Raw genomic sequence first — 9,169 nt, forward strand, 5'->3', positions numbered from 1 at the left:
AGGATGCGGTGAGAGAAAAGCAAATCAGATATTGTTTTGCTCAGTAATTCAGGTGTTGTGGCAAAAGGTAATATTAAACATATACTTGACATTACAGTTCCACTCACACCTGGAAATCTTTTGGGTATTAATACAAACCTCAAGATCAATGCTAGGGACAGATACATATTTAAAATGCTCAGTTTAACAGCACTGAAGCAAATGACAGGCTGTGGAAACAAGCCAAATCCCCAGATCTTCAAGCATGAACAAACATGGAAAAGCTCACTCTAACAGTCAGAAATCAAACAGAAACAATTTAATAAATTGTATCCAGAGCATATAGTTAGAAGAATAAATAATCTTGCTAATAAATGCATACTGTAGATGGATATGCATGCACGCATGCGCACGCACGCACGCACACACACACACACACACACACATACACACACACACACACACACACAGGTTTGTGGCACTATCTTTGTGGGGACCCGTCATTGACATAATGCATTCCCTAGCCCCTTACTCTAACCTTAACCATCACAACTAAATGCCTAACCTTAACCCTTACCCTCACCCTAACCATAAGCTAATTCTATCCCTAATCCTAAAACCAATTCTTAACCCTCAAACAGCCCTTTAAACTTGTGGGGTCCAGCATTTTGGCCCCACAAAGCTGTCAGGACCCTACAAGTATAGCCTACTGTACTACTGGTTTTTGGACCCCATGAATATAGTTAAAAAAGCCCACACACACACACACACACACACACATACAGTGGAGCTGCCCCCTCTTTTCTTTTTTTTGTGTGTGCGTTTTGTTGCTGTCTTTTTTTTCTCTTTCCTGTTGTGTGATGTGTTCCCCCTGTTCCCCCTTGGTGTTTCTATTGAATGTTAATATGGGAGGAAAAAAAAAGTAGTATGATAAAGAATTTAATGCTTTTTGCACTTGACACTAAGAAAAAAAAGACCCAAAAAAAAGATGTTGTTTTGCATTCCTGTTTTTCATTCCAGGAAACCAGGGAGCAGGAGCAGTGTCAGACTCCCACTTGTGTCCTGCACCATATCTACTTGATTGACATTTCCTGTCTTTCTAGTGGAAGCCTTTAAAAGCTCCCCAGTTGCTGGTTTTGGTTCAGTTAAACCGACATCATGGTGTCAAAGAAGGACTTTCTTGTGGCTGCTGCTGTTTTGGTTTTCGCCCTCATTTCACACAGTGAGTGTATTTTCTTTTAATAGCTGAGGATTCATCTATTTAGATTTGGCTTCTTAGTAATTCATGTTCAATGGTTTATATTAGTATTTTATTATTTTCACTGTAGTTATAGTGTTAAAAAAAGTATTTTTTTGCAAATATGGGCTGGTACTATTCTAAAAATGCTACCTTGTATTTTATTATCTATTCTTTCTGTTCTTCTGTTCTTCTAACTGTAAGCATTTAGCTGATAGCTAGATATGTTTAAATAACAAAGATTCTCTGACATGAGATGCAAAGATTCCTTAATTTTAATGAATATGTTTTGCCAGTGACTCTAAAAAATTGCCACTGTAGGGCAATGTGACTTTGAGCCTTCCCATGACACTATTGTGTATCAGTAACTGTATACCACCATAAATGTTAAAATCAGTGTTGTAGTCTAATGTATTGTAGTGGGTATACTGTTCTGTATATTGGCCAGAATCTGCCTTTGGGGGAGGGGGGTTGGGAAATATATTGGGGAGGTCTGAGTGTCCTCCCCCAGGGAAGTTTTGAGTATCAACGACTTAATTTCCTGTATTCAGATTCACTTTTATGCACCAGTTTATGGTGGAAATACCTTTTATTTAGCCTATGTGAAGAAGAAAAACACAGATGACAATTCAAAATATAGCAAACATTTAATGGAAAGTATGTTGTTGCGTGTCATTGGGCATTTTTAAGTGAATATATGGAAATCCTGGAGCTTTCTTAGTGGGTATACTGCGTATACCTGTGTTTCACGTAGACTACATCACTGGTTAAAAATACTTTATTTTGAAATGTTTCTTTGCGCCTGTGTGTTTTGATCGTTTCAGGCGAGGGTATACTTGGTGGCAGAGAGGCGGCGCCGCACTCTCGGCCCTACATGGCCTCCATCCAGGTGCCAGAAGGAGAGAATCTGAAACACGAGTGTGGAGGGTTTGTGATCGCAGATCAGTGGGTGATGACTGCAGTACACTGTCTGCCAACAGGGTGAGGCCAGTGGTGGAAAAAGGATTCAGATCCTTGACTTAAGTAAAAGTACTAATACCATACTGTAAAAATACTAGTACAAGTAAAAGACCTGTACTCATATCATGCTTTTTGGCTTTTTCCCTTTACTTTATTGTGTTATATATCTTTTTTGTGCATGTTATAGTTTTACAAAGTGAAAAAGCCCAAAGTCCCCCCCCAAAGGGACTTACCATCTCCAACAGAAAACACTGTTCACCAACTGCTCCAAACAGCTCTATTGTAGTCCAGCCTTTACTTCAGAGACAGACGTGGGTCACTTTGTAACACATGTTATAATGCTCACCTAGCTGCTAGCGTAGCACGCCCTCATACTCTGTTTCTGACTGGCTAGTTGTCCTTACCTAGGTACTGAGCATGTGCGACTCCCAACAAAGATGGAACAGAAGTGAGATGCCTCACTCTGTAGCTAAAACATAGAGCTCATCACACAGGGTGAAAAGAGGAGCTGCAGCAATGTGCAGTATAACAAAAATATGGTGTTTTTTTTTTTTTATTAAACCAACTAAATCTGATATATATACCTGATATAACCTCTAAATACAACTATGAGCCTGAACATGAGCATATTATGAGAACTTTAAGTAAAAGTATGTAAGTTTCATCAGGAAAATGGACTTAAAGTGATGGTTCGGAGTAATTCACCCTAGGGTCGTTTGCACCATGACCTCGAGCCAAACACCCCCCCAGAAGCTTTTTTCACCTGGGTCGAACATTGGGAGAGTTAGCGTAGAGTAGCGTTATCAGCTGAATAGCTTAGCGCAGGGGCTAACGGACCCACGTTTAGTATCGTGAGGTTACCCCACTAATAATGCCGAAATGATACAAACGCGTCTACAAGTAAGTACAAATAGGTTATGCTCTCATAAAACGATGGATTGGAAAGTTTGTAAGTACACCAGAAGTTTATGTAAATAACACTTGCCTGCTGGCTTCTGCTCTCTGCTGCTGTTGTTGCTGCTGTAAGACGAGTGCTTAGGGCCGTCTACAAATTACAACACCGAAAAGAGATGCAACAAAAATATTTTTTAATTTAACTTTTTTTTTTTAAGTAAGTGCTGTAGTATAACTAGCAGGAGACAAGTAATAATTGAGTTAAGTTTGGAGACATTACCTTATTTAATCATTAAATTAATAAGTATTTTTGTTGTATCTCTTTTCGGTGTAGTAATTTGTAGACGTCCCTAAGCACTCATCTAACTGCAGGTAGCAGCAGCAACAGAGAGCTGAAGAGAACGAGAGGGTTCATAAAGCTCTGGTGTACTTACAAATTTCTTTCAATCCATCGTTTTCGGAGAGCATAACCTCATAAAACCTACTACTTGTAGACGTTTGGTATCATTTCGGTTATAATTAGGGGGTAGACTAAACATTGAGTCCGTTACAATAGCTATTCAGCCTGATAAGCTTACTATCTCGACCGACAAATTAACTTTCTAAAGAGGGGTGTTTGGCTTGAGGTCATGGTGCAAAGGACCCAAGGGTGAATTACTCCAAACCATCACTTTAAAGTATTAAAAGTAAAAGTCCTAAATGCAGAAAGAAACTGGAAACAATCCAAACAGTTCTGTATTTAATCATCTCATCATTCCAGCTGGACTTCTAGGCCATTATATTGTTGGGTAGTTCAATTTACAATAACACGTCATATTTTATAATCTACATGTCTTTTATGTTCAACAATCTTAATTTGTACAGTAACCAGAAACTAAAGCTGTCAGATGAAGTGGATAGTGGAGTAAAAAGTCCAATATTTCTCTCTGAAATGTAGCGGAGTAAAGTAGAAAGTGGCATGGAAAGAAAAGACTCAAGTAAAGAAACAAGTACCTCAACATGTGTACTTAAAGTACAGTACTTGAGTAAATTCACTTAGTTACATTCCACTGCTGGGTGAGGCTACCTTATTCTAACCACCATGGATGAAGTTTGTTACGTGGGAAGCAGAACGTACAAGACGAAGAAAAATTAGGGCCATGCAGTATTGTTATAAAACAATTCCATCACAATTGGGTTGTGGTTCTTATCCTGTCACATACAGGCATGGCCCCTGTGAGTTGATTCTGAAAGCAGTTATGAGATTTCGGAGAACAAAGTGACATGAAGCAGGGTTCAGTTCATGTTCTAAAGCAGAGATCTTCAACTGGGAGTCCATGATCCAAGGGCCGAAAACGCACGCATACTAGAAATAGGACCGACGCCTATTTTTCACGCGACACGCAATACGAAAAGATGTTTATATGTCATTTTGACACGAATACATTTAATAAATGACATTTCTCAAGTCTCTAGGTTTTGACATAAATGCAGATATAAATGTAATTTAAGAAAAAAAAAAATTATTATCGATTTTCAAATATTGCACCTGTTATATACTGTAGCATTTTGCCATCAGTACTGCCGACGTAGTCTTTGCTGTGACGTTGTTGCTATTATTTCATTTTATCAATGGGAAACATACATGTGTACAGACAAGGCTAGCAGCAGCAGCAGCAGCGCCGCGTCAGACACGTTTCTGGAGTGTAAAGACATAGAAAACACCACGCAGCCGCCACGCAACTGACACGCAACAGAAACGCCACGCAGGTAGTGTGCAGGAGCCCTTAGGGGGTCCTCAGAGTTAGTGCAGGAGGGCCGCCAAATTACAATGTGTTAAAAAAAATATATACATTAACATGAATCCAACATATTAGCAGCAAATATAAATATCTCCTATTTGTGAAAAAGATAAGAAAGATAAGCTTACTATAGGTAAGGTAGCCAATATAGTAGCCATACAGTTAAGGATTCACTGTGTCTTCCAGATGTTTAACATTAAAACAGGATGTATAAATAATAACCATTTATTTTCATCCATTCGGTCCAGTTTATTAATATGCAACTCAATTGTATACAATATTTCTACTCTACTGTTAGCTGCTGGCTTTATCGTCTATGTTGTATTTTATTGCTTCACCTGCTCTTATTGTACTTACCATTACATTACATGTCATTTAGCTGACACATTTATCCAAAGCGACTTCTAATTTAGTGCTTTCAACCCTGAAGGCGCAAACTCCAGACCAACAAGTAGTAAGTGACAAATAGCCATATGAAAGTGCAGCTTTAAGAGTATATTTACATATATATATATATATATATATATATATATATATATATATATATATACAGTTGTGTTAAAAATAATAGCAGTGTGATTTCAAAAAGTGAATAATGCTCAAAATTCTTTGAATAGTTTTTAATTCCATAATAGCAATGCATTGGGAACACTGCACATTCAATTCTAAATCAAAACATGACCAAAATTGATCAAGTTTCTGTTATACCTTTACAGAAGGTGAAGAAAAAGGAATATTAGGCTGTTCAAAAAAATAGCAGTATATGCATTTTTCTTTACAAACTCAAACATTTACTGAAAAACTGAAAAATGTCTCAAGGGTTTGCTTTACTTTGAATCACTACGCTGATATTTAGTTGCATAACCATTATTTCTGAGAATTGCTTCACATCTGTGCATGGAGTCAACAAACTTCTGGCACCTGTGAACAGGTATTCCAGCCCAGGACGATTGAACTACATTCCACAGTTCCTCTGCATTACTGGGTTTTTCCTCAGAAATAGGATTTTTGATGTCAGCCCACAAGTTTTCTATGGGACTGAGGTCTGGGGATTGGGCTGGCCACTCCATAACATCAATCTTTGCTCGCTTACTGGTGTGTTTTGGGTCACTGTCTTGTTGAAAGACCCATTTCAAAGGCATTTCCTCTTCAGCATAAGGCAACATGACCTCTTCAAGTATTTTGATGTATTGAAACTGATCCATGATCCCTGGTATGCGATAAATAGGCCAAACACCACAGTATGAGAAACATCCCCATAACATGATTTTTGCACCACCATGCTTTACTGTCTTCACAGTACTGTGAATTAAGTGCTTTTTTTTTTTTTCAGTCGGAAAAGATGTGTCGGTCCCTGGCCTAAAAAACGTTGAAGACCCCTGTTCTAAAGGTTTAATGAGAAAAACAAGGATTTATACATTTTCTAACAATCGCTCCCTTCACTTTGATGACGTGAGAGTAGATAAAGGCTCCATAGGAGAGGAGGACTGTGTGATTCTCCACATGTGAACGTTCTCTGTGTGCGAGCTGATGTAGCTCAGATTTGGTCTGTGAGTTTTCTTTGGCGGTATTATCATATTTATTTGTTCCGTTTCCATGAATTATTTGGGGATCTGTAGTTTATATTTTTGAGTACAGTATGTGAAACAGAGCATGGAGTTTTATCGTCCCCTTTTTTTGATTTTGATTTTTTTTTTTAAACGTGTATAATGGTATGATTTGGAGATCATAAAGTAAAGTATCATTGTGCTCTTTTCACAGGCCAAATGGAAGGAAAGTAGTGCTGGGTGTCCATTCTCTGAGTGAACCTGAAGAGACCAAGCAGACATTTGATATTTTGGAACTTCACAATCACCCAGGCTTCAGCGCGTCCAATTATGACAATGACATTGCTTTAATCAAGGTAAGTGTATAGATTGTGTCAATTGCCAGTGGTACCGAGGTGTAAATTGTTATGTTATGTTCTCTTTTGGGGAACAAAAAACTCTAATTTTGAAACTAATGTCTATATGATCTTTTTGCAGTTGGATCGTCCATTCAACATCTCTGAAGCTGTGAAAGCAGTGGAATTCCTGCGAGCGGGTGGCACAAACCCCGACACAGATGCAGTGGTGGAGACAGCCGGGTGGGGATCCCTGGATAACCTGGGGTCCAGACCAGACAAGCTCATGGAGGTGTTCATCGAGGTGGTCAACTCCAATCGGTGCAAACGCAGCGACTACTTTGGCAGAAAGTTCACCAATAACATGATATGTGCCCATAAATTATGCCCAGACCCCTGTGATCAACCATATAAGAAAGAAGACACTTGTGATGTAAGTTTAAGTTCTTCTCTTCTACTAAATGTGAATGGTTGTCAACAAATGGGAGAGACGACACATCATGTTAGGGTGACCATGACCAAAGTGATGTAGTTATTTGTCTGTATTAATAGTACACACATTGGATTTTCTTCTCTTTTTCTGTGTTTAAAACTTCAGGGACTAAATGGCTCATATTAAATATTATTTAGCTAATGCTAATATTATTATCCAGCTATTGTTTATTGTGTATTGTTTATTAAGGATCCCCATTAGTCATCACCGTAGTGAAGACTATTCTTCCTGGGGTCCAACACAAGACAAACAGACAAATATTATAGAGCAAAATACATATTGTTATATCAGAACAATGAAAACATCCTGGATTTTATCAAAACAAAAGGCACAGTAGCATGTTTTTCATGTCATAAAAACAACAAAACAGTAACATGAAATAAAATATATGAAAAAAGTTAGTTTCTTTCTGAAGCTGGAAATATTTCACATTAGGATTAAATGTGTGTGTGTGTGTGTGGGGGGGGGGGGGGGCTGTTCCAATATGTTACAGCTCTATAAATTACCATTTATTAAAGACCACTGTTGCTGGACATTGGCCGGGTAAAGCCATAACCGACGGCCAGTCTAGTATCATAACCTGTCATGGGTAGGTAATAGCTGCGAGGACAGGCTGGTGGGTTTGCTTAATGATAATAAATCAGAACTGAAGAATACAGTGTGTCTTTCTGTTGTCCCTCAGGGTGACTCTGGAGGTCCTCTGCTCTACAACGGCATCGCAGTGGGCATCACTTCCAACGGAGGAAAGAAGTGTGGCCAAATTAAAAAGCCTGGAATTTACACCATCATCTCCCACTACACTGAGTGGATTGACAGCACCATGGCCCTGCAGCCCGCTGCAACTGCAGACCAGAGCAATTAAAGAGAATTTTTTTTTTTCTTTCCACCACTTTTGCTTTCCACCACTGAGTCACTTATTATTGTACCTGCTATAAAGGGTTCCAATGCCCATTTGCAACTAATGCATGGCTCTAGAGCAGATGTGTCAAACTGAAGGCCCGCGGGCCAAATCCGGCCCATTGCAAATTTAGATCCGGCCCACCAAACCAAAAGACAGGAAACTGTTTATCAAACTGCAATTATGCGACACTCGGAGCAGAATTTGGCAGATATGCCGACTTTGAGACTCAGAAATTCCCCCAGAAGCAGAGAGTTTTCATATTCAGGCTATGAAAGTGGTTGCTGTGAGTCAGCTGTGTGGTAGCCTGCTTTTAAAAAAACGTAATCATTGTTTTGCTTGATTGGCTCAATTGTACGATGGCTAAAAAAAACTTTAGTTGCTGCCTTTAATTAGGACTTTATGTCGACCAAACTGTAACTGAAAAGACTATATGAGACATGCAATAATACAGTCAAAAATATTTGACTTTTTTGATTAAATATAAGCATGAAAATAAACTGTACATGTCTGGCCCTTGATGTGATTCTCATTTTCCAGTGTGACCCTTGGTGAAGTTGAGTTTGACAGCGCTGCTGGAGAGATATACCTCCAGTATGGCAAATATACATCCACTTGTACTAACAGATTAGCCATCACTTTATAAAGGAATCAATAAAATACAGTTTATCACGTTCACATGTCTGTCTTGAGTTGTTTCTTGGACAATAAGCGTAAGATGCAGTACACTAACAAAGAGAGATGTGTAAGGATAAACGGATATATTATAGCATACTAATTAACACATATAAGAGTTGCAAAATAATTGCTATAATAAAATCGTAAAAACGTATTGCATCAATCTTGTTTTGGTGCAGTGGAATCAGTTTGTTGGCAACTGAGTCCATCTGAAGGACAGTGTTAAAGAATGTAACTGTTAGGCAATCAGGATTTCAACAAGCAAATCTCATAAATCTGTCAGATACTTCCATACGGGGAAGTCCAAAAGTAAATAAAATCTGCAGCTGTACTTCTTCTTTTCTTCCCCTCTCTGCTCTATGTAGAT

General features: G+C 38.6%; 1 protein-coding gene across 1 annotated transcript; it reads left to right on the forward strand.

Moving 5' to 3' along the window:
* Positions 1 to 1,063: 1,063 nt before the first annotated feature.
* Positions 1,064 to 8,802, forward strand: cfd (complement factor D (adipsin)). Its single transcript, XM_039786938.1, has 5 exons — positions 1,064 to 1,201; positions 2,041 to 2,197; positions 6,613 to 6,754; positions 6,876 to 7,166; positions 7,909 to 8,802. The coding sequence occupies exons 1-5, from the start codon at positions 1,138 to 1,140 to the stop codon at positions 8,086 to 8,088; spliced, it is 834 nt and encodes a 277-aa protein (XP_039642872.1). The 5' UTR covers positions 1,064 to 1,137; the 3' UTR covers positions 8,089 to 8,802.
* Positions 8,803 to 9,169: the final 367 nt, after the last annotated feature.

The sequence above is a fragment of the Perca fluviatilis genome, chromosome 20 (genome assembly GCF_010015445.1).
Source record: "Perca fluviatilis chromosome 20, GENO_Pfluv_1.0, whole genome shotgun sequence".
Taxonomy (NCBI): Eukaryota; Metazoa; Chordata; class Actinopteri; order Perciformes; family Percidae; genus Perca; species Perca fluviatilis.

Bases quoted from the DNA above. Each gene is read 5' to 3' on its own strand.
- cfd (XM_039786938.1), top strand. From the start codon at position 1,138: ATGGTGTCAAAGAAGGACTTTCTTGTGGCTGCTGCTGTTTTGGTTTTC. The intron at 1,202-2,040 runs GTGAGTGTATTT...TGATCGTTTCAG, and splicing joins TTTCGCCCTCATTTCACACA to GCGAGGGTATACTTGGTGGC. The intron at 7,167-7,908 runs GTAAGTTTAAGT...GTTGTCCCTCAG, and splicing joins AGAAAGAAGACACTTGTGAT to GGTGACTCTGGAGGTCCTCT.